The 25470-nt window shown below is 36.8% G+C and overlaps 2 protein-coding genes across 2 annotated transcripts; one reads left to right on the top strand and one right to left on the bottom strand.

Annotated features, from left to right (window-relative positions):
• Positions 1 to 339: 339 nt before the first annotated feature.
• On the bottom strand, positions 340 to 14516 carry LOC127813109 (alpha-L-fucosidase 1). Its single transcript, XM_052353877.1, has 3 exons — positions 13730 to 14516; positions 3196 to 3432; positions 340 to 1295 (listed from the first exon to the last, which is right to left on the bottom strand). Exons 1-3 carry the CDS (start codon positions 14338 to 14340, stop codon positions 530 to 532), a joined length of 1614 nt encoding a protein of 537 aa, XP_052209837.1. The 5' UTR covers positions 14341 to 14516; the 3' UTR covers positions 340 to 529.
• An 8702-nt stretch (positions 14517 to 23218) lies between these two features.
• Positions 23219 to 25217, top strand: LOC127810844 (transcription factor MYB36-like). Its single transcript, XM_052350415.1, has 3 exons — positions 23219 to 23607; positions 23729 to 23858; positions 24231 to 25217. Exons 1-3 carry the CDS (start codon positions 23472 to 23474, stop codon positions 24874 to 24876), a joined length of 912 nt encoding a protein of 303 aa, XP_052206375.1. The 5' UTR covers positions 23219 to 23471; the 3' UTR covers positions 24877 to 25217.
• Positions 25218 to 25470: the final 253 nt, after the last annotated feature.

Here is a 25470-nt window from a genome sequence, read left to right on the forward strand (position 1 = left end):
TGAACTGAACTAAACTAATGCAATTTTTATACAATAAAACAGCATATCAAACCAATATTGCTATATAGGTTTGGATACATAATCTTGTTATGTAAGTTTAGATAGATGAATTCTAATTCGCCTTGTAATTTTGATATCCTAAAAGAGGAAAACTGAAGCTCAATTAAGCAAACCACCAAATATTTAGTGGACTTGATTCACCAAGTGCAACGCAGGGTTGCACATAATAGCTGGTCTTGGAATAACCACAACTAAATCTTCATGAGCTGCATCCCTGGCCTCATCCACCAGCAGATGAGTTTCTTTTCAAGACTACTACAGTCATAAACTTGCCGTTCGTGGAATAAAAATAGTTATGAAATATAATAAAATCTAAGGTTAATTACCTTTACAACAAAAGACAAATTTTGCATGGAAACTGCCAAAAAGATAACAGATAGAACAGTTACATACAACAGGACCCCAACAATTGGGGGGCAGGAAGCTAGCCCAAAGGTGCTAGTTTTCCACTGCTACACTTATTCGAGGACTAAACTGAAACAAATTGAGTGTGATTGGATGATGTAGCTTGTCGCAGAACACGGCTTCCATTGAAGTATGATACAGAGCTTGGGTAAGAAATATCCAAACTGGAAACTGTATCCATATGAATTCCCAAATATGAAATCAGAGGATCTGCCCGAGACTTGTCAATAATGAACCTCAATCGAGAAGAAACTACTGTTGGAACTCTCAACAGCCTCTTGTATCCCACTGTCATGCCACAAGTTACTTCCTCCCATTGCCCTTTCCCGTTCCAGGAATCAAGATGGAATGCAATAACCCGCTGCCCCATGTGAATTGGCTCTTGAACTTGCAAAACATTGAAAGTAACTGGATCCTGAAACTCAACATATAGTGTCCAATTTGATTGATTTTCCTCTGGAGCCCAATAGGAATAGATACCTTCGGTGAGGACATTCTGAGGGCTGTACTGAGAATCACAAATGCCTCGTCTTGTACTGCTTGAAGTAACAAGGGCGTTTTTTGCCAAGTTATGGGAGAATATGGATGTCCGAAGCTCAGTGAATTCCTTAAGCACTTGTATATCTTCATCTGATACTAGACCTGAAGAGTTTGGAGGTACATTCAATAAGAACATACAGTTTCTGCCAACTGATTTGTAGTATATGTCCAGAAGAGTCCTTGCAGACTTTGGAACTTCAGATGCATGCCAAAACCAACTAGATCTGATGGAGACGTCACATTCAGCAGGTACCCAGTCATGCCCAACAGGATCTCCTCTTTGTAAATATCTATCATGAACCAACACAATGAAGTGCAACTCTTGGCAACTGGCCAGTACTCAGAAAGCATCTCAGAAAGAAAATAATATGCTTATTGTTTAAGCATGAAAACATTCTTCACCATTCTTTTTCTCTTCCTGTGTCCTTTGAAGATCCATGAAGAAATAATGCATCTACTAAGTTCCTAAAGCAAAACATGGATAAGTAGATAAATAATATTATTAATTTGGTTATCAAGTGATGATGATGCTTAAGATTGCCTTTACAGTCCTTTTTCTAGTGTGATTGAATCCGTGTTGAACTTGGTGAGTTCTAACAAAAGAGAGGCATTAATTCTTCTTCATTGTTCTTCTGAACAAAGTGAAAGACTTCCACAAGTATTGCCAAGTGCATATTACACAATATCCCATAAATGATTCCCTCCTATGCCTGGATATGCAAAGAACAATGTCAGTCAAAGAATATAGCTGGTGCAATGGCTAGATATCATCTGGGAATGGTGTTGGGAGTATGGTGGGCTGTGGAATTTCATACTACATCAACTGAAGCTAGAGCTGGTAGCATGGCACTCAGCTGGGTTGAAACCATGATCTGGTCCAAAAGTCATTTTGAGGGAGAATTTGTGGAAAAGAAAGTTTAGCAGTCTTTTCAAAATATTTTTGCTGATATACAGTCAGTAATGCTATGGCACAAAGTGTGATCCTTAGCTTACACTCCAAGAAAGGCCGATATGGTTGCTGTTAAACTAGCTGGTTGGAAGCCTTGATGCAAAAGATCACTGAGGTCCAGGATGTTGTAGTAACAGACCAATTTAGTCTCTAGTCTAGATGTTCTTGCTTTTTTATAAGTTCATTTATAGTACTATTCTTTATGTGGTTTCCCTTGTTCTCTTTTCTGATCAAGGGAAAGAAAATGAGCCTAGCATATTTGCAATCCAGAATTAGTGAACCAGGGGCCCCGTGCTCCTTTTCAATCTCCATTAGCCTCCAAAATGTGTCATCACCATCACAAGCGTTAACCCCACTAGGATGGGGACGGCTACATACATTTTAATTCTCCAATTATCTTTTATCCATGACCATTTCTTTTGTAAAACCATTATATTACATGTCATATCTAAGGATTACCCATCAAGTTTTCTTTTGTCTTCCTCTACCTCTTTTGCTACAAACTTCTTCTATGCCATACATTTTGCTCACCAGTGTCTTTGATCTTATTCTTGCATGTCTAGACTATGTTAATTGTGTCCTAACACATCTTATCTTTAATAGGCGGATCTCCAATCTTATTACAAATAATCTTATTTCTAATTTTGTATTTTTTTAACATGGCTGCACATTTTCGTAGTATTCTTACCCCAATTAGACTCACGTTTTGCATGTATTAATACTTAATTGTCCAATATTTCATACCATAGAACAAATAATCTTAAAGGCCATCAAATAAAATTTCCCTATAAAGTAAATTTACAATTGCATAAAATGTTGAAAGTACTTCTCCATTTTAGCCATCTTGTCTTGATTCTACAACTAAAATCCTCAAAAATCTCCCTTTCACTTTGAACAATTGGTCCAAGATATTTGAACTAGTACTTTCTAGGGATAACTTGATGATCGAATCTCACCATTGCATCCTCTACATTTCTATTATTCCTACTCTAACATTCCATATATTCTGTTTTAGGGCCAGAAAGGTTACTTCCAAAAAATCGTTAACATGATTGTAATGCAGCATTATTGTTTTTGACAACCTTGGATATACCTCTAACTGCTAGAAACAGAATAAAACACAAAATAGTTACTGACTTCTACATTACTGCTTAGACTAAGGTTTGCAATTTCAGAAACCCCATAATTTTTGTTCTCCAGTAAGCATGCATATAAAGTGGAATTTGAAAAAGAGTACTCACTTGGGATCAGTGCCACCAATTGTTGCAGCACTTCTGTTGAAACTGGACCAGCAAGTGGTTGCCGCAACCCCAGCCTCATCTCCTACCCACCTTACATCTGGACCAGCTTCAGAGAAAATAACTGCCTGGGGCTGGTGTTGATGAATCAGGCTAAACCAATTCTCAAAGAAATATTCCATGTCCTTTTCTCCCTCCCCCTTTGCACCATCCAAAAACACCTCTCGTATTGTGCCATATCTGCTCACAGTTTCCAATAAAATACAAAGACTTAGCTCAATTCTCTACATTACAATTGATCAAAGCTTTAAAGTAATCCAGCAAATACACAAGTTAGCAGAAAATCAAGAGGGCACATTTGAATATCATTTGAAAATTGAACTGTCCCTTGTTGGCATTATAAGATATGAAATTTAAAGAAGCCCATTACAGAGTGGAGTATTCCTAAAATAGAAAGCATTGATGATTAATTTCAACTTATGATTTCCTGAAATTTCTCAAGATATAATTCTTTTCTGTCCAGCATCCATAATGCTCTCCCATTGTTAAGTGCTACACTCCTGTAGAAATTATGCACTTAACAAAAATGGGGAAATTCAATTTTCAATGCTTTGCACGGAGGTAATCCATAGAAAGAGCTTTTCCCCAGAAACAAATTACTAAATTTGAAACAAACAAAATTAATCAAAATAACAAACTTTATAGACACCAAAAAGGTTCCAAAACTGCTAAACAATAATAAAAACCCCAGTTCACAAGATAGCTTATATACCACAAATTACCCAAAATAATTAGCAAAATTTCCAAGATTGCTCAAAAATTTCTGAATTCCGCTTAAAAATGGCTCACACATCACAAATTACCTAAAATAACCAATCATCCAAAACAAAAATCTCATACCACCACCAGAACTAGACAGATAAAGCAGAGCTTAAAAGATGTTAGCTTGATTCTTTGAGTTGATTAGCCTGATTTCTTGTGTAAATAAGCATATACTTGGGCATTGCTAATATTAGTTTAGGAAATAGTTCCTGGTATAAATTTATAGTCACCAGCACACATTTTTTTTATACCAAGAAGCCAGAGAAAATACCCATTCTCTCTAACTTTCATGGTAGCAGAGCCATCTCTAACCATCTCATTGGCAGAAACTAGCAAAGCTTTTTCTTTGCAGAATCACCATGTCCTCTGCCAAATCACAATCTCCATGATAGAAACCACTGATTAATTTCTTTGACGAAAAGAGCACAGTGCACAGAACCAGCAGCTGTCTCTTTTGAAGAAAGTCAGCCTTTTTCTTTTTCTGACAACAAAGGTTCAACTCCCCAACTATGGATAGAGATGGTTAAAAGTTTAGAATTCATGTAACCGATCCCATCTGGTGGGATTAAGCTTGTAATGGATGTTGTAAAGATTCAACTCCCCAAAATCCTCATATTCAAGTCCCAATCTCAAAATCCAAACAAGCTGCTTCAGATCTGAGTCATAAAACCTCAGATCTGTGAAACCTTATCCTCACCATGACTGATTTTCACTGAACTTGTCCTGAGTTTTTGTGGCGGAGAAGAACAGCAAATCGAGCAGGTTTGCCTTTACTGATTTCCCATCATTCCATCACCCATACCAAAGTCGTCTTCTCTCTTGCCTCTCTGATTAATCTTCTCCGACTCATGCAACACACCTCGCTTTCAGCCTGTCTCCTCTCTCTTGCAGATTTGTTCCCTCTTCTTCTTTGTCTAAGGAAGAAACTGGGTAAAGGGGAAGGCTTGCCTTCCACAGAGTGGTTGTGAGGGGAACTAAATAGGGGCCATGGCCTTCAGCTTTATTTTAGCCAACCCGACCCTGCTTCACTTGACCCCAATCCTACTGTTCGCCATTGACAAGACCAACATTTTGTCATGTGACCGGAAGGAAATCCTAAGGTGGGAAAGGTATTATGAATTGTATCAGGGGTACTATTGTAATAAGGGAAGAGGGCAGTTATGTAGAAGGGTGTAGAAGATGTAATTTGAATGTTTGGTACCAATCCACAAAGAATCGATATATAAGCCACTTCGCCCATAGAGGCATCGTTGAATACATTGATTCAATTCTCATCTCTCTCCCTCTGTTCTCTTGATTTCCCTCCCGTTTCTTATTATCTTCTCCAATCATACACAATTCCTCACAGAATTGCAAGAGAATTCCCTTGTCAAAATCAGATTCTGACAATTTGGTATCAAAGCAAGTTCCCGGGCAATAGGAGGGATCCTTGGAATGGACTATGGCAGATGGGACATGGATGAAACAGATGGAGGCGCAGCTCCAACAGGTGATATCGATAGTAGCAGATATGCAGATCCGTATGGGAGCACTTGAGAATTCGGTGGTGGAGAGAAGGATCACAAGAGCTATGAACTTGTGGCATGAAGAAAGTAAGGAGCATAATGTGAGACTACAAGATCAGATGCAAGAGCAGAACCAAGCTCTCCGAGACCGGATGTAATAGTTCATGATGGTGTTCACTAGCCAAACACAAGTAAGAATCTCACCCAAATTTCCCCCTAGGGAGAGGTCTGAGCCAATTTTACATGGCCAGGGAGTGAATTTTAGATCTGAAGGATCGATTGAATTGGAGACAAAACCTCGGGGATTAGGTGAGAATGAAGGAGGAAGGAGGCAAGGAATTGCCACCGGATCTAATCAGATCGAGTTTCCCATGCCTAAGATGGAGATCCCCTTATTTGATGGCCATAACCCAAGGTGGTGGGTGAGGTGATGTGAAAGGATGTTCAGCCTCTGCATGTGGCTGAACAACAGAAGGTGACCTTAGTGGCTACCTACTTGAATGACATGGGAGACGAGTGGTACCAAGGATGGACTGTAGTGAAGGAGTGTTCCTAGGGAGAGTTTGTGGAGGATCTCTTCGAATGATTTGGAGAAAGAGGAATGCTAGATGTGGTCGAGGAGTTTAACAAATTAAGGCAGGAGGGAACAGTACAAGTCTATCAACAAAAGTTTGAGGAGTTGAAGGCTCTAATACTGATCTTAAACCCCACTCTCATTGAAGGATACTTCGTATCAAGATTTATTAGTGGCTTGAACGAAGAGTTATGTTCTACAATCAAAATGTTCTAACCTGAGACAATTAAACAAGCTACAGAGTGTGCCAAGCTATAGGAGCTAACTATAGAGGCAATTATGAAGAAGCAAAAGGGAATAAGTAAAGGATGGCAGGTTGGACCTATACAACAAGGGAGAAAGGGATGGAATAAAAGTGGAGGACCAATTGGCCAGGGAAGTAGGGGGTTGTCTCTCCCAGCGCCCCCACAACAGTTGGTTGGTAAATTGTTGGAACAGAGGAGGCAAGCAGGCCTTTATTTCAGGTGCAAGGACAAATATTCCCCAGGGTATCAATGTAAACGCCAAGTGTTATTGCTGGAGGGCAATGAAGAAAATGAAGGAGAAAGCGCGGAAGAAGGTAGTCAAGGTGAAGAAGGAGAAGAAGAGAAGGTGGAGATCTCCATACATGCGGGTTGACTAACAACAAGATTATAAACGTGGAAGGAAGAGCTAGGGACAATAGCTTGTTGATACTAATTGACAGTGGAAGCACCCATAACTTCCTAGATGAAGGGAAAGCTAAGAAGCTGAAGTGCAGCCTCACGGGGACTCACCCTTTATCAGTCACGATTGCTAATGGGCAAAAAGTACTATGCAAATCAGCTTGCATGGGTTTTGTTGGCAGATGCAAGGAGAAGATTTTGAGGTTGACCTACGACTACTAAAGTTGGGGGGATGTGATATGGTCCTCGGGGTGGATTGGATGAAAGAAGTCAGTCCCATCTGTTTTGATTTCACTAAAATGGAAGTTACTTTTGAAAAAGGAGGGAGAAGGATGACTATAACAGGCAGTGCAGAGGTGGACACGTGTGAAAACTAATCACAGGTAAGAGGCTACAGAAGATGCTCTAAAGAAAATGGATACAGTTAGCCCAACTATTCTCCATACATGCTCTGGAGCAGGAGGAAGGAGAATCAGATGAAAGGGAGGGAAGCTTGAGTTGATCTCTAAGGGCTTTGCCCCAACTCCTTGGGAGGTAAACCAATTAGTCTCTCTTGATTTACTTACTCTTAATTGAGTTTGGAGACTTGTTTCAGGAACCTAAGGCTTTACCCCCTCAAAGACCACTAGACCATACTATCAACCTAAAACCCAACACTAAGCCTATTAACCTTCGTTCATATCGATATCCCCCAAAATAAAAAGCTGAAATCAGAGCTGGTCCAACAAAGTTGGGGGCCTTAGGCAAAAAAGATTTGTTGAGACTTTCGAGTATTAATTTTTTTTATAAAAAAATAAATTAAACACTTTTTTACCCAAACATTTCATCATTTTATTAAATAAAAAAGAAAAAAAAATTAAAATTCAATCAACTACAAAATATAATAAACTCTTAACGATAAATAAATTTTCAACTAAAATATAATGTCTCAAAGATAAAAAAAAAAAAAAAAAAAAGCCAAACAACTTACTACAATAAACAAAGAAAAACAAAACTAATTTTTTTTTAAACTCTAAGAAAGTCAATGCGAGCAAAAAAACTATACATTCATGATTCTCTTATAGAAAGAAACAAAACAAAACATTAACATAAAAAAATGTTTACATTTATGAAGGGAAGTTAAAAAAATTTATAAGTTTTATATTTAATTTTCTTAATAAAATATTTATTATTAAAAAATAAAAATATATATAAATATATATTACAATTTTTTAAAATTTGGGGCTTTCTAATTTTGGGGGCCTTATGCCATGGCATATATGGCTTTAGGGTTGGGCCGGCCCTGGCTGAAATAGAAAGAGTGATCAAAGACATGTTGCAAATGTCCATTATTTAACCAAGTGCCTTCCCTCTACTTTTAGTTAAAAAAAAAAAAAAAAGATGACAATTGGTGTTTATGTGTTGATTACCACCAACTCAATTCCCTCACTATAAAAAATAAATTCCCTATACCTATTATCGAGGATTTATTGGATAAATTACATAGAACCAAAGTATTCACTAAACTTGATCTTCGCTCTGGATATCATCAGATACGAATACACCCTAAAGACATCCACAAAACAACATTCAAAACCCAACAAGGACAGTACGAATTTTTGGTAATGCCCTTCGATTTAACCAACACCCTAGCAACCATTTAAGCCCTCATGAAGTAGATATTTGAACCCTACCTCCGCCAATTTATTTTGGTATTCTTTGATGATATCTTAGTTTATAGCCTTACCTTCTCCAAACACTTAAGAGCACTTAAGGACCACATTACAAGTCCTCAGGTTCAATAAGTTGTTTATCAAGAAGTCTAAATGTGCATTTGCATAGACCCAAGTGGAGTACCTTGCCATATCATCTTGGGGGCGAGAGTGAGTACAAACCCTCAGAAGATAATAGCCATGATTGCTTGGCCAAGACCTGCCAATGTGAGGGCCCTGAGGGGATTCTTGGGCTTTACAGGGCACTATTGGAGATTTGTGAAAAATTATGGCATTATCAGCAAGCTATTGACAAAATTATTGAAGAAGGAAGGGTTTCATTGGAGTAAAGAGGCAGATGAGGCTTTCGAGCTACATAAAAAGGCCATGAGTGAAGTCCCTACACTAAGTCTCCCAGATTTCAATTAGTCATTTGTATTGGAGACAGAAGCATGCAACAATGGGGTAGGGGCAATATTGATGCAGGAAGGCAGGCCCTTAGCCTTTACAAGTCAAGCGTTGGCCCCTAAGCACTTGGGTCTCAGTGTGTATGATAAGGAATTATTGGTTGTCCTAATAGCTGTGGAGTAGTGGAGACATTACCTAGAAGGGGGAAAATTCATCATATGGACAGACAATGAGAGTTTAAAGTTTCTATTGCAACAGAAACTTCATGCCCATCTCTAGAGAAAAGGTATGTCCAAATTAATGGGACTTGACTATGTGATTCAATACATGAAAGAGTATGAGAACAAGGCAGCTAATGCTCTCTCTCAATACTTCAAAGAAGGGACCTCAACAACTATGACTTCCCTTACTCATGACTGGTACTTTGAGGTAGCATCCAACTATGATAGAGGGGAATGGAACAAGGAACTTATGGAATAGCTAACCCTTAATCTAGCGAGTAGACCAGGTTTTATGTTGAGAAACGGATTGCTCAGGTACAAAGGGAGAATGGTGATTGGGGATAATGATTCCATCAAGAAGAAGATATTGAAGGGCCAACATGACTCCCCTACTGGGGGCCATTCTAGAGTTCAGAATACTTGTTGCAGGATCAAACAATTGTTCTATTGGCCAGGCTTGAAGAAGACAATTAAGGATTATGTGAAGAATTGTGATGTTTGCAGCAGGTGCAAGCATGAAAATATCCACCCTCTTGATCTATTGCAACCACTGCCCATTCTAGAATAAGCGTGGACTAATATCAATATGGATTTTGTGGAAGGCCTGCCAAATTCAGAAGGTAAGGACTGTATATTGGCTGTGTTTGATAGATAAACTGACGAAGTGTGCCCTTTTTTGAGTTTAGCTCATCCCCTCATAGCCCAAGAGGTGGCTAGGGTATTTCTAGACCAAGTAGGGAAACTACATGGACTGCCTTAGACCATTGTTTTACACAGGGACAAGATCTTTACAAGTCTGTTGTGGAAGGAGCTAATGAAGTCCCTAGGAACCCAACTACACATGTCTTCATCTTACCATCTGAAAATGGATAGGCAAACTGAACGAGTCAATTAATGTCTGGAAACATATCTAAGATGTGTATGCTTTATGCATCCCACCAGCTGCACAAGTGGCTCCCCTTGGCACAATGGTCGTACAATTCCAATCACCATACTGCCCTGAAGATAACCCCCTTTGAGGCCCTTTTCGGGTATAAACCGCCCCTATTACCAATAGGTGGAGACGACAACCTCATGGCTAAAGTGGATAACTATTTAAATCAAAGGCAATAGATGGTCCAAACCTTAAAGGAGGAGTTGGCTAATGCGCAGAATTAGATAAAACAATTAGCAGATAGAAAGCGAAGTGAGAGGACATTCTCAGTGGCGGATAAGGTGCATTTGAAGTTGAGGTAAGTCTAATTGAAGGCTCTATCCCCAACACTAGTGACTATGCTCAGTCCCAAATTCTATGGACCCTATGAAATGATAGCTAAAGTGGGAAAGGCTGCCTACAAACTACATCTTCTAGAAGGATCCAACATCCACCCTATGTTCCATGTGTCACTTCTCAAGCAGTCTACCGATGACAACCCTATGAGTCCCACTCTACCCCCAACAACTCAAGAAGTCCAACAAGAGGCAGAACCTATAGCCATTGTGGGCAAACAGGTCATATACAAGTAGAGGGCACCAATCACACAAGTGTTATTGTGTTGGTCCAACCTACACCCAGAAAATAACATGTGGAAGTACCTACCTGATCTCTTAAAACAGTTTACCAAGGAAGCAGGACTACTTTAACCTTCTTGAGGACAAGCAAGGTTTCAAGCAGGGGGGAATTATCATGTGAACAGAGGGAAATCCTAGGGCGAGAGAGGTATTATGAATTGTATCAGGGGTACTATTATAATAAGGGAAGAGGGCAGTTATGTAGAAGGGTGTAGAAGATGTAATTTGAATGTTTAGCGCCAATCCACAAAGAATTAGTATATAAGCCACTTCCCGTGGCCCATAGAGGCATCCTTGAATACATTGATTCAATTCTCATCTCTCAATTCTCCCTCTCTCTCTTGATTTCCCTCCCCTTTCTTATTATCTTCTCCGATCAGACGCAATTCCTCACTGAATTGCGAGAGAATTCCCTTGTTAGAATCAGATTTTGACACATTTCCCACCTTATTTCTACCATTTTAGGCAGCTCTATGTTACAACTCTCAAGTAGAATTCACCCTCAAAAGCTATCTATTAAGAGGAGGATGCCCAAGAGGTTATAAACCCTACATCAAAAGCCTGAACTTTTAATGTGGGACAAGTCTCATACCTTACAATGGACTATAACATACCACCACGCTTCGTAGCCAGGCGCCCACGACAGCAGGCTGTCCACTAGCCACTGCTAGTGTTGAGTGAACACTGCAATGCCGACATCACCTCCGTCGCTGCTCGCTTGCACTGAGAGCTATGGGGCCGGCTCTAATACCATTGTTACAACCCTCGAGTAGAACTCACCCTCAAAAGCTACCTTTTGAGGGTGAGTTTTACTCGAGGGTTGTAACACTCTAACATAGACTTTGGGTTCAAGGGATGTATAGCTTCCTAGAAGGGCATAGTTATGGAAATTTGTCGCTAGTGAGATTCTCCAATACACAAAAGACACTAGAGAACCTGATGCAAAATTTGTCAAAATGACTAGATGATCGGGACTACAAGAACCACCACGTCATTACCTGGTTTAGCAATGCCTCAATACCCACCTCCAGTTTTGGTTTCTTTGGTAGATCCAAGAAAAATGGGACTTACAAGACAGCTGCTATCCTAACACTGATCTCACACATCAATATCAACTTTGGGAGGAGCCCCATATCCTAAACCAAGAAGCAAGTCACTCAGTTAATTTTTTTTTTTTTTTTTTTCCTTTTCCCAAATGCCATCTGTTTGGGATTAGAAGTTCTCTGTGATACTGTTTGTGATTGTAATATAGACACTGCAAAGCATGCAACTCATGGTGATCAAATGTGTCTAATTCAATTTCTAATGTCTTTAACTTGCCACTTTGAAACAGTTCATGATACCCTTTTTTTTATCAAGGCCCACCACACGCTATTCACCATGGACAAGCCTCATTAATATAGAGAGGCTAGTTTTGATTATATTTGATAGCAAACTATAAAAGACAAATTACAAGCTCTAGAGAAGAGTCATGGGACATAGAATATCCTTGTTATGAAAACTCCATAAGATGCAAGTTGGTTTACAAAGAACTCGATCTAATGGATTTTTGGAGCATTATAACACTCATTTGGTAGCCAAAAGATTCAATCAAGAGTATAGTATTAACTATGAGGAGAAATTTTACTCATGTTGCCCCCTCACTTTGTTTGTAGTTTGATGGTGATGGTTGTTGTCTCTTAATGCAATTTATTTCAAATAGATGTCAAAAGCACCTTCTTGAATAGTGATATCAAAAAAGAAGTTTAAATACAACCACCTTTTTGGTATTCTCATCCACTTGCAAGGTCCGTTGCCTTCATCATGCCCTGTATGGTTTCAAACAAGCTTCTCAAGCATAGCTTGCCAAATCTAGTACCACTTTTGTCACTTTTGGTTTAACCTCTAATTCTCACAACTATACTCTTTCCATTAACAAATCTGCTCAAAGTCTCATTGTTCTCCTCCTCTTTTATATTGATGACATGGTTATCATTAGTGATGACATTACAAGCATTTCTAACGTCAAACAACTTCTCAACCAACGTTTTGAGATGAAAGAGCCTAGTAATTTGGTTATTTTTTGGGACTTTGATTTTGTTCTTGCTTTTTATGGCTATATCTCTCTCAAGCCACACATATCTTAGATCTTATTTCTCATTTAAGCCTCATTGACCACAAAGTTGTCTCTAGCCTCCTGAAACTTAATGTATGGCTTATCTCCGTGGATAGAACACTTCTTGCTGACTTCTTTAACTTATCTTACTTTCATGCAACCAGACACCATGTTTGCCTCTTGTTCTACTTACTTTTGTGTTATTTTGAGAATTCTCATTATGTCAAAGCCACCCTATTTTAAGGTGTACATTTCTCTACCACTATCTCTCTAGGGTTGCATGCTTATTTTTGCACTAATTCGACTGGTAATCCTACTGATCAACGCTCCGCCACTGGCTTCTGCTTTTTTCTTAAAGATTCTCTTATATCTTGGCAAGAAACAAACTCTCTTTATTCACTTGCTATCAAGCCTGGATATCAATCCCCTACTGACACGACTTCACGACTTCTAGACTTTTACGACTTTGTTGGCTCCTCGAAGATATCGGTTTTCTAATTCCTTCGCTACGTCACCTTATTATGACAATAGGGGTGTTATTCAAATTGCTCATAATGATGGCTTCCATGAGTGTTCTAAGCACATTAAAAACAATTAACACATTTCACAGGCCAGCACATTACTTGCAACGTTGTTATTTATCAATCTACTTCCTATCAACTCTATCAATCAATCTGATGCTTTATTCACCAAGGCTCATCTTCATGCTTGAGTTTGAGGAGGGTGTTAGCTTGGATTCTTGTAAGTGTATTTGATTACTTTGGTTCCAGAAACCTAATTTTTGAACTTGATTCTTGGAGTTGATTAGCCTGATTTCTTGTGAAAATAAGCGTATATTTAAGGGCTGTTAGTATTGAATTAGAAAATAGTCTTCTATATGAATTCACACGCATTATACATAATCTATGGTCAAGAAGCATGGAGAAAATACACACACTTTTTTTTTTTTTTCGAACTTTCAGAAGAAACACTCATGCCAACAAAACCAAATAAAGATCCCCGAAACAGGAAATCAACCAACTTCACCTGGTGAGCAACTCAGTCATCTGCCCCATATAGTACTCATTGTACTCGAGAGTCATGCCATAGCTGGGTTCGTGCCGATCCCACGGCGAGAGATAAAGCCCCATTTGGACTCCCGCACCACGAGCCGCGTCGGCCAATTCGCCGACAACATCGCCATTTCCGTTCCTCCAAGGGCTAGACCTCACCGAGTAATCGGTGTAGTCGGACGGCCACAGGCAGAACCCATCGTGGTGCTTGGCCGTCAGAATCAAGCGCGAAAACCCGTTTTCTTTAGCGACACTTACCCACTGAGCGGCGTTCAGGGCGGAGGGGTTGAACACGGAGGGGTCAGCGCGGCCTGAGCCCCACTCGGTGTCGGTGAAGGTGTTGGGGCCGAAGTGGAGGAAGATTGCCATCTCCGATTGCTGCCATGAGAGCTGATGCGAAGTCGGGATGGGTAATACTGGAATTGGCGGCGGTCTTCTGGGCTGCGGCGAAGAAAGAAATGAAGCTGAACAGAGGGAATTCGGGAGAGAACAGAGAGAGAAGAGGACCAGAGTAATGGCGCATCCTGAGATGGGTCGCCTGGGCTTGTGGTGACTAATTGTGTTCTTGCTTTTCATGGTGATCATTACGATGAGAGAGAGAGAGAGAGAGAGAAGAGTCAGAAGAGCGTGCCTTCTTTCCGAATCGGAACAACAGAGAGGTAGATGAAGAAGTCACAGAAGGGGTGCTTACTTGAGGCCTAATGGGGCAATTAAAATACTGGTTAGTCCCAATCTCAAACAGCTTTTAGCTTCTTCCCTTCAAAGATAAACATATCATCTTTCTTTCATTTTGGGGTAAATAACGGCTGACGTGCTGACCTACATTTGAACCGTCGGAAAAGAGAAATACAACTCACCGGTTGCCGATAATTAAATATATTTTGTTTTATTAACTAATTAAATTTTAAAATAATTTATATATATATATTTATCACATCTTAACCAGTACCTAAAAAGACTCCCCTCACTTACCCAGAAGGAAAATGAAACCATTCTTCAATATAAATATTTTAATTATCTTTTAAAAAATAAAGAAAGAAAATAATCAAATAGAATAATTAATAACACAATAAATTGTTTTGTAATGTAATAAAAAAATATAATTATCTTCTCTGTAATTACAGTTCAAGACAACCATATATGCAAATTTCTAATAAAATTACTAAGTTTGTGCACATAAAAAAGATGTCAAGTAAAATGACTAATAACACAATAATAATAATAATTAATAGAATTTATCTTTTGACATATTAAATACAATATAAACTCATGAGTAATCCTTCGAATAAAGCAACAAATGATTATATTCAACTAGTCTTCATAACTTTGCGACACCTTCAATGGACGTCTGTTCTAAGGTTTTGAGGAACTAGTGCGCATTTCAAATTAGAAAGGGCCAAATATGGGAACACCAATTGTGTCAAAAAGGGCCTTAGCCCAGTTTCAAGCATAGTCTGATTTAAATGTAGCAATAACATTAATTGGGTCAAGAAAAGAGAAGGCCCCAAAATCAATATTGGGTCTAGACATGGGCTGGGCTGACAGACTAGGGCGAAGGCGCTGCTCTTTCCTAGATTGCTTGGATAAGAAGTTCCTCTAGGTTGCTTAGAGATCCATTAACAGAACGATGTGGCCCAATTTTGAGCCCGACCCGTTGACACCGGAGAATTCAATTTCAAACCGAGGTTTACCAACCGATCAGACTCGGCACATCACTGGAAAACTGATTGATTGATTGATTGATGTGCTCAAAGCCCAGTCAACTAACCAAACCTCTACCACATTCGCAACTACAAAAATCATCAACACTCGCTCGCCGTGAGCGACACCCAAGCCCTGCACCTTCGGACCCTAGCCCCCTCAAGAGGGGGCCCGCAACAGGCGACCACATCGAGGCATCTTGGAGGACGCATCTGAGCCGTCAGATCGACCGATGTGGGGACACGAATCTTTATTATGATTTGGGAAGGCGAAGACGCACGCAACTGATGATGTAACTGGCGACAGCGAAACTCCTCCTTGTCCGTCGAATCCCAGTTTCGATTCTCCAGGCTCGTTTTGACTTCTTTTTTCTTTTTTTTTTTTTTTTTGCCTCTCTCCAAATTTCTGCAACTGCCCCCTTTGCTTTTTCGTTATCTTCTTTACCTTCCCCAGCCTTTTGAGATATTATAATTGCACATTTCAGTCTTTAGCATTTGGATATTATAATAATGGTAATACCATGAGGGCAATGTTTTTTAAGTTCAACGTCCATGTAGCTATATTAAAACTAAAAGATAAATTGTGATGGAACAACTTATATAATTCGTCTTAATTAAGATTTATGGTTAAATTTTAATAAATATGTGTTATTCTTATAGAAAATATATTATTTTAGTTTTAATATAATTCTATTAATTGATAAAATATTACAAAACACAATAAATTTATCATCAACTAATATAATTATTTTAAAATTAAAAATAATACAATTTATCAAAAAAAGAAAGGGACATATCTTTACACAATGATTAGCACTATCCTGTAATTTAATATTAAGCATTAACGGGGTGATGTTAAAGTGTTATGTTTAGCTTGAAATTGTTTCTTGAGTATTTTTTTTTTCTTGCCCTATTGAGGATTTTAAGGATTATACACACACACACATGCACACACCATCTATGACGTCGGTAACTTAGAAGGTGAGTTGGTTCCAATTAAATTAAATCGAATGATCTAGGGCTAATTTGATCTGAATTATCCAATAAAGTAATAATCAGATTGATCATGTTTGTATTTTGGGTTGCATCTCGATCAAAGATTGGAACTCATGTAATGTAATGAGTTTATGGCTACTCAATCTAACCCGACCCGGCCTTGGCTTGTTCCATGTAATCTTCCCAAAATTGACACAATGACCCGTTAACTCCATGAACCAATGACTCAAAATTTTCTTGCATATTGACTTTAGTCGTTTACAGATATAATTTTTTATCAATATTACTTCTATATATATGTGTCGCGCGTATATTGACACTATACCCAAGCAAATATTTAGTTCGTGTGTAAACAGAAAAATAAAGTATTGATGATGACATCAGAAGGAAAAAAATTTAGATGGAATTTAAAAAAAAATTCATTTGAGCATCTAGAAGAAAATGCCCTTCTAGAAGCTATTGAGTCCTCCAAAATTTTAAATGTGAAGAGATTGATTTTAATTGTCATGCATTGCAAGAAGAATAATGTTTTCAGCTACATAAGATATGCTCTTGAGGATTTATTATATTTTTTAGGGTATGATTTTGAAATTTGATAACAAAAATATGAATAATTTTAACATTTGAGAAATATAACAAAAATCTCTCCGATGATTGTTGATCATATATCATTTCCCCATTACTATATGAAAATAATTATTTTTTTGTAAATGCTCAAAATATCCTTTTCTTTTCTTATCTTTTTGGCATAAAACAAAAAATAATAATAAAAATAAATAAATTTATTAATTGCAGTCAATATATGTGGAGACAAGGCGAAGAAAAACTCCATAACTGATGAAGTTTCTATAATTGTAAGAGTAGGTGGTTTCCATTGATCCTATCGTCAATGATTTTTATTAATTAAAGCAAAAAAAATATTCATTGTGGCTAAGTACAATAATGAAATTGTCAAAAATCTCACTGTCAATGGAGTTTATACTTGCGAAATGAGATGCAACCTGGGTTTTTGTTGATTTCATTGTCGATGAGTTTTCTGTTAATCTCATTTTCAATAAAGTTAATTAGACCGTGGGTTGCGAAATGAGATGCAACCCTCTTGAGATAGGATTTCTGTTGATCTCATTATCGATGAGATTTCATAAGCTAGGAGAAAAGAAATGGAGAATAAAAGGTAGACTATGGGTTTATCGACCCCATTGCCCATGGGGTATGAGTTTCTGTATTTGCGAAATGAAATGAAATTCCACCAATGATGAAGTTACTCCTCATGTGTTTTTTCTCCTTTCTCCCGCATTTTTCTCTTGTTGTGGGTTGTTACGGTGAATTTTTTTTAATTTTTATTTATTTTTTTATGTATACAAAGGACATATGAAAGGAAAAGGGTATTTTATGTTTTTATAAAAACTTATTTATCATTTTCAAATGACAGGAAAAAAAATGATATATGATTAATAATTTTAAGAAAAATTTATGTTCTTTCTCAAATGTTAAAGGTGTTTGTGTTTTTTTAACTAATCTAAAAACTAACCGTGGAGTATAATTTTTCCTATATATATATATATATATATATATGATGCCTTAGAATTATGCATGGGAAAATTATATCTGAATGCATTAAGAGTAATGATAATTGGATCAAGACTTCGACCAATTAAGTTATATGATTGAATGGGTTTTTTTTTTTTTTTTTTACCATTTTACATTTGCATCAAGACAGTGATTGTTATTGATGTATGAACACAATGGTCAAGAAGATTATTCAGGCTGATAATTTAACCCACATTCTCAACGCAATCATAGGGTACAACTGCAGAGTAGACTAAAAATATCATCAATTGTTACCTCTGGAATGAGCGTCTTATCTAGTGTAATGGCTTTCTATGTTTTGTCTTGGGCGCTGTCTTGTAGCCTTGGATTACTGATTTTACTAATAAGATTGCTTCTCGCTGTCGTTCTTTCTTTCTTTTCTTTTTTTTTTTCTTTTTTTCAATTGTCACCTCTTACTGAAAGCTTTTATGTAATGAGACAAAATACATAGATAGCTAGGTTGTATTACTACTTTTTCTACCTTAGTTTGCCAACCTTTGAGACTTAGTGAGAATTGAGAGCAACACAAGTCTAAATTTCTCCCAGAGTCAACAGAGATGTTGACACTTGTCACCTTTCTATTTGAATTTACACGATCTGCACAATCCATTATTTTATGATTTCATTTATTTACTTTCCTATAGTTTATTATGTTATGATACAGATATAAAGTCGCCCCTCTCTTGCTTCGTTAAAAGATTCCATGCTGCATCAAATAAGACAGAGCAAAGGGGCTTATTTTATAGGAAACTATAGACATACAATAATATCTCTAGTGCCTTCCTGTTTTAATTTGTCAAACAGATGCTCTTTCTCTACGCTCTTATATTTTTCTTTTCTCATTCCACAAATCAGAGTGAGATTAGGGTTTGAAGATTGAATCCCATCCGGGTTGCCTACGTTTCAGCATATATATAAACAAACCTATAGAAGCATCGATCCCACAATATTATAGATATAATATATATATATATATATAATAATTTACAAATCATATGTACAAGACAAATACAAAATTTTAGATGTGGGCTCACTTTTTTTAGAAAGTTTCTAAAAAAAATTCAATCTTACGTACCCATGGGGAACACTACAATATTTTTTTTATTGTGTTTACTTATTTATTTTTTATTACCCGACCAGCTTTGAGTGTATCACTATTATATGTATGAACTGTGAACACTTCAACTATATATGTATATATATACGTGTTGTGTGCGTGAAATATTAATCTTGGGGTGCAATCATATTAATTTGGACATATCATAACCAATGCTTTCTATTTATATACCGGTTGTTGAAAACAATTTAGAAAAGCGTTATCAAGATGTGGATAAGATAATATCATAAAGTAATAATTAAAATAATGGAGAGAATAACGAAATAAAATAGCTACATATATATATAATAGTGATGATCAAGCTATATATATGCTTCGACTTGCTAATTACAACTAGCAAGCGATCACTAGTACCAATGTCGTCTGGTTTTTATTAGTTTATCAATTGCTGTTGCGTTGGCTATAACAGTTGTATAATTAGTTGGTATCCATCTCTAGCCTGTCACTGATTTGTGATGAGTTGACCAATAAACATCGGCAGTTTTCAACCACCAAATTGAATTACATTGACATTGGATGATCTCTGTTTCTTCAATTTGTTGCCATAATAGATTGATCTGCCAAAGTTGTCAAAATCACAGCAATCATTTGATATTTAAAAAGATAAACATGGTGATATAATTATGTGTGTGTGTGTGTATTTATATAAATGCATGTTTTATGGGATAGCAAATTTGGTGAAAAACACATATATGTATATCTTTTCAAGCAAAATAAATAAATAAATATATGTGCATGATATACGTGATAAATCAAAATGAATAAACAAGATTATTATTCCTTCGTACATTATAATTGTTCCATTGGAAAACAAAAATGCAACTTTAACGGCTTCAATCAATTGCGGATGGAGTGGTCCAATTCTCTCAGGCAAATGGTGAGAATTGGAATTTTATAATTAAAATAGGGACATTGACTTGATCATAATATCTCAGGTATCCAGTCTATATTACTATATGTAATTAAATACGATTCCAAATTACTAGGCATAGATGGTTGGTGGGTTGCAAATTAAAAAAGAAAAAAAAAGAAAAAAAAGCCTCCGATTACGATGGTGATGATCTCGATCATTTGGTAGATTAATAAAAGTGGGGTGGAATCAATTTTGTAAAAGCAAAGCGAACGCATATTAGTAATTATTGTATAATTAATGTAAACCGTACGTACGTAACAAGAATTGTAAGACTTTCATGCATTTTATATGGATTGCATTGGTACGTGTTGTTAACTATATATCATTTAATATTTAATTTGTACATGCACGTTAATTAACATCACATATGTATTGATGGGATATGAAGTCATCAACCTCTAGAAGCTCCCTCTTTAATTAGATGCCATATAGGTACTTTTATCCCTTAAAAACAAAGGTGTTGAAATATGATGCCACTAACGAAAGTACTATATATTTAATTTTAAAATAACTAAATATAGGTGTTTTTTTAAAACAAAAAGACGGGTTACGTATAAATACAAATAATATGTGACCCTCACAAAGTGGAGGCAGTATAATATAATATGCTTTTTTTATAGTTCTCATGTTATTTACAATGTATGTATAATTTTAATTTATCCTCCAAACTGGGTTTGGTTGTTCTTAGTTTCAAACAAGATGGAATATATAAAATCAAACCAGATAAGCATCAAATAATTTTTTACACCATGCCTTTTCATTTTCATCATCTTGTGCTTGACTGATAATTATATATATATATATATATATTGTGATCTTATCCAAGGTCAAATCCTGTTTGAGGGTTCCAAAGCAAGATGGGTGAACTTTCAAACTAGAACTCATTAATTATGGAACCATATATAGAAAATGAACAAATTAATAAGATGACCAAACCACTGCTTGTTCTATTAAGTCTTATGTAGCCCAAAGAAGGCGGGGAAAGTAGGAAGAAGTCTTGACATTTTTCCATCTCCTCCAATTGGCCCTTCTTTTGCTTCTTCAAGCAATCCCTTATTAGTGGCTCCATGTATATGAAACTTCTATGAAGCTTCTTAGAATAAAAATCATCTCTCTATCTCTCAATTACTTATTGAAGTCTTCGTACCAACTTTCAAGCCATTAGTTCTTTAAGTGGTTATAAAAAAGTAACAATTCGATCAAATTAACAATTTAATGATGTTCACTAGTCTAATATAAGTCTAGATCTGCTGTCCCTTTTCATTGTTTTCTTGGCTGTCTTTCCAATTAAATTATGTCACCTCATTAAATTAATACACATCATCAAATAATAATGTGTATTAATAATAATAGAAATTTTAATATATTTTTTTTAAAATTCATTCTGTAAATAACAAAAAAAAAAATCATATCTTAATTTCATATATGAAGAAATGGGTTTTTTTTTAGATAGAATACATATGTCTGAAAGTATTTTATTCAGAAAAAAACTTATTTCTTCATCTAGAGGAGATGAATTTTTTTTTGGTTAATTATAGAATAAATTTTAAAAAAAAAATATTAATTTTTTTATCATTATTAATACATATTATTATTTGATAATATGTATTAATTTGATGAGATGACATATAACTTAATCGGAGAGAGAGCAAAGGGGACAGGAAGGGACGGGAGATCTCAGCTCGTCCAACACTCCAGCCATTTCTTTCCCTCTCGGAGGGGAACACACGTATACAAATATAAATATAGAGGTAAAAGTCAAACTGTGCTGCATGGCAAAGTTATAGCCATATCTATTTCGATTTATCGAACTCATGCAATGCAATGAGTACTTTAAGTTTCTTTTATTTAATTCCCAAATATATATACGATCCTCAATGGATGTGATTTTTTATAAGTTGATATTATTCTGAGAACCGTACAAGAATTTAAAATCTGAGCGCATTAACATAATTTGGTGAGTCCCCGATAGCATTAATATTCTACATATATATATATCACTTTAAATTCATATATACTCAAATTATCTTGAAAATCTTCATGGTTGAATGGCCACAAGTTGGATATACATGGAGCCATGTCCCAGCATTCTTTGAGCGCTTGTGCGAGTTCACATGTTATAAACAAACAAAATAAAAAAAAACAAAAGTCAATCCTTTCAGGGCTGTAATCACATTTAGCAGTAAAGAAGAAAATTAGATTTTCTTTCTAAGAGCATTTTGGCAGTATTAGTTTGTCAAACTACAAGAAGATAATTGAGGTGGTTGTATTAAAGTTAACTTTGACCCTAATATATATTCAATTTGCCCTTACTATGTGTTAGCACTTTACACATCTCACTACCTCCATAATGGGGGATCCATTAAGATATGTACAAACTTAATTATTTGCAGACGGATCAGTACAACAGCTCCCAATTTTGTTAACTATAAAGCTCGAATTTTTTTCATCTTAATTACGAATTACGTCTGGTTACATACAAAATGGGGGTCATGATAGTGTTCAATGGAGCGGTCCTGTTGGGGAAATGTTGCAATGTACTGAGAGCAGTGAAACTGTTTAATTTCCTATGCACTGAAGCTGTGACAAGTCAAGGGAGAGTAGCATTGATTAGTCAATCCAAAACACACCCGATCAGATGATGATCAATCTAGTGCCCTAGGAATAGGATGTTATAAATGGACACATCGATCAAAATGATCATTCTCATCAATCACTATATATGCCTATGCCAGATACGTTACACCACTGTCTCTTTGTAATCATCATTCTTATATATAGCTTCGGAATGATCATTCTCATCAGCTCGATGCCTTTTTTATCCATTGGTAATTGGTAGAGGAGAATGATCATCATGAATTATTAATGAAATTTTTTCACTTAAAAAAAGAGAGAATTGATTTTACTGGCACTATTTTGATAAATATGATATGATATGAATCTTATTTTTCTTCTGTAAATATTTAGTTTCCTAGAACTTGGCCCGTGGTTTAGGGAAGTTGACAGTTCAAATTAAGAGCCAAACATAGCTTTCAAAGCTGTTAACATTGTGTGTTAATCATATAAATAATAGTTAAGACTTGGGTTTCTTGAACCGGGGCATCAAATATATATATGTAAGATGGAAACTTGTATTGCTCGTTATTCAGCAAGGGGAGTTAGAGACTGATGAAACAGGCCTATCATTTTGACTTGTGTATCTGCCAATATAAAACAATTTCCTTTCACTGTTTCAAAACCCCAACTCACTCCTTAAAAGGCACTAGAACCACACCCCCACCAAGTCCATTAATTTGAAACCAGACATACCTTTACTCACTCAAAAAAAAAAAAAAAAAGCTGAAAGCTGAGAGATCCCACAAAATCAAAAGCCCAGAGAGAGAGAGAGAGAGAGAGAGAGATGGGAAGGGCACCTTGCTGTGACAAGGCAAACGTGAAGAAAGGGCCATGGTCGCCTGAAGAGGACGCCAAACTGAAAGAATTCATAGACAAGTATGGCACTGGCGGGAACTGGATAGCGCTCCCTCAGAAAGCTGGTAAGTTTGAATGAAGATTACGATCACATTTTGAAACTGATGAAGTGGGTTTGATTCTTTGAGTGCTTAATTACTTGCTTCGTTTGATCTCGTTTTGATTTCTGGGTTGGGGTTGCATCAGGCTTAAAGAGGTGTGGGAAAAGCTGCCGGTTGAGGTGGCTAAACTATCTAAGGCCTAACATCAAACATGGTGAATTTTCTGAAGAAGAAGACAGGATAATCTGCACCTTCTATGCTAACATTGGAAGCAGGTATATATTTCAAGTCCCTTGTTTTTCATTCCTTTTTCCCCAATCCAGAAATTTGCTAAACCCAAATTCATAATCTGTCGTTTTGTAGCCCTTTTACACATTTATATATCACCTGCGGCGATGAATGAAACTTGTAATAAGAAGGTATATTAGAGCTGATAATTATAGTAAGAAAGGGTATAAGAGTTGGTCATCTTCAGAGAGAGAGAGAGAGAGAGAGAGTAGTGAAATTTCTTGTTACAAGATTCTGCTAGTTTGGACAGTTTTTTGCATGCATGCCAAGTTTAGATCCAAAAACAAAACCCCTTAAAGCTGTATTTGAGAAAAGCCCGGAGTGTTTCTTCTTATGGAACTTATGCCCATCAAGTGCAGATGGTCAATTATAGCTTCCCAGTTACCAGGCAGAACTGATAATGATATCAAGAACTACTGGAACACCAAGCTCAAGAAGAAGCTCATGGGTATGGTTCAATCCAGCCAGAGAAAGCCACAGCCACAGCCATATCCACCACCTCTCCAACCATCAGCAGATTCTCATGAGATCTCATCTCTATACAAAGATTACAGTCCATATTACAGCAATCCAGCCAATCTCATCAACAACTACAATTACTTTAACTTCACCCCTTCTTTGTCAGCAAATGGCTCTCTTCTTCATGCCCAAGGGAGCTGTTTCAGCCCCATGATCTTGTTTGGAGGTGACCAAGCTAGTTGTTCCTCTTCTGATGGGAGCTGCAGCCATGGGAAAGAGGTTAAGCAAGAAGAAATGGGTCTCCAGGCCTACATTTCAAATGCGTTTGAAGATCAAAAACACAAGTTGATGCTTGACTACGGCATCATAAATGGAGGGTTTGGCAACAGCAGCAGTAGCAGTACTGCTGCTTTTGCTTCTGAGCTTGAGGAAGTGAAGCAGCTGCTGATAAGCAATGGTACTGATAATGGGTACTGTAACAGCGTCTTCCTCAACGATGAAAACAAGACACAAGAGATGAGAAACATGTACTATAATTACTACTGATAATTTGGGCACTGTGAGAAGCAGATGGAGAATCAGAAAGATTTGGAGGGGCATGGGGATGGGGATTCACAGATAAGACCATCAGTTTCTGGGGCTTTGTGATGGATATGAAATGAAAACATTTCCTACTTTTTCCCTCTCTGGTCTGTCTTTCTCTTTCTTGACAGTGCTTTTCTTTTTGTGCATTTCTTTTTGGGGGCTGATGATGTTTGAATGTTTGTACGGTCGTCTCTGCCATTGCCCAAAACTCAGAAATAATTGCCATGGAAATTAGAGAAGTTATCATTCATTCAACGCTCCGAAATATCATTAAGGGAAAACCATCACAACAATTAATGAACTGTTCATTCTGGGTTAAAATACTGTTCTTGCTTGTACGAAACATTTATACTTTGCTGGTCAGGCAAAGGCATGGAAAGTTGAATAATGAATTTAAGAAAAAAAATAAGATATTTTTTTTTTCTTTTCTAATTCTTCTGGTGGCTGAATAAGGCTGGCTATGAGAAATATTTAAATTTAATGAATGAAAATCCCAGTTGTCTTCTTGCACAAACTTACTTATATATTTAATCAGTAATTTAAGCCACTGGTAAC

This window comes from Diospyros lotus, chromosome 1 (genome assembly GCF_014633365.1).
Source record: "Diospyros lotus cultivar Yz01 chromosome 1, ASM1463336v1, whole genome shotgun sequence".
Classification (NCBI taxonomy): domain Eukaryota; kingdom Viridiplantae; phylum Streptophyta; class Magnoliopsida; order Ericales; family Ebenaceae; genus Diospyros; species Diospyros lotus.

Bases quoted from the DNA above. Each gene is read 5' to 3' on its own strand.
- LOC127813109 (XM_052353877.1), bottom strand. From the start codon at position 14,340: ATGATCACCATGAAAAGCAAGAACACAATTAGTCACCACAAGCCCAGG. The intron at 3,433-13,729 runs GTGAAGTTGGTT...AACTGTGAGCAG, and splicing joins ATGACTGAGTTGCTCACCAG to ATATGGCACAATACGAGAGG. The intron at 1,296-3,195 runs GTGAGTACTCTT...GGTTCATGATAG, and splicing joins ATTGGTGGCACTGATCCCAA to ATATTTACAAAGAGGAGATC.
- LOC127810844 (XM_052350415.1), top strand. From the start codon at position 23,472: ATGGGAAGGGCACCTTGCTGTGACAAGGCAAACGTGAAGAAAGGGCCA. The intron at 23,608-23,728 runs GTAAGTTTGAAT...GGGTTGCATCAG, and splicing joins AGCGCTCCCTCAGAAAGCTG to GCTTAAAGAGGTGTGGGAAA. The intron at 23,859-24,230 runs GTATATATTTCA...CATCAAGTGCAG, and splicing joins TATGCTAACATTGGAAGCAG to ATGGTCAATTATAGCTTCCC.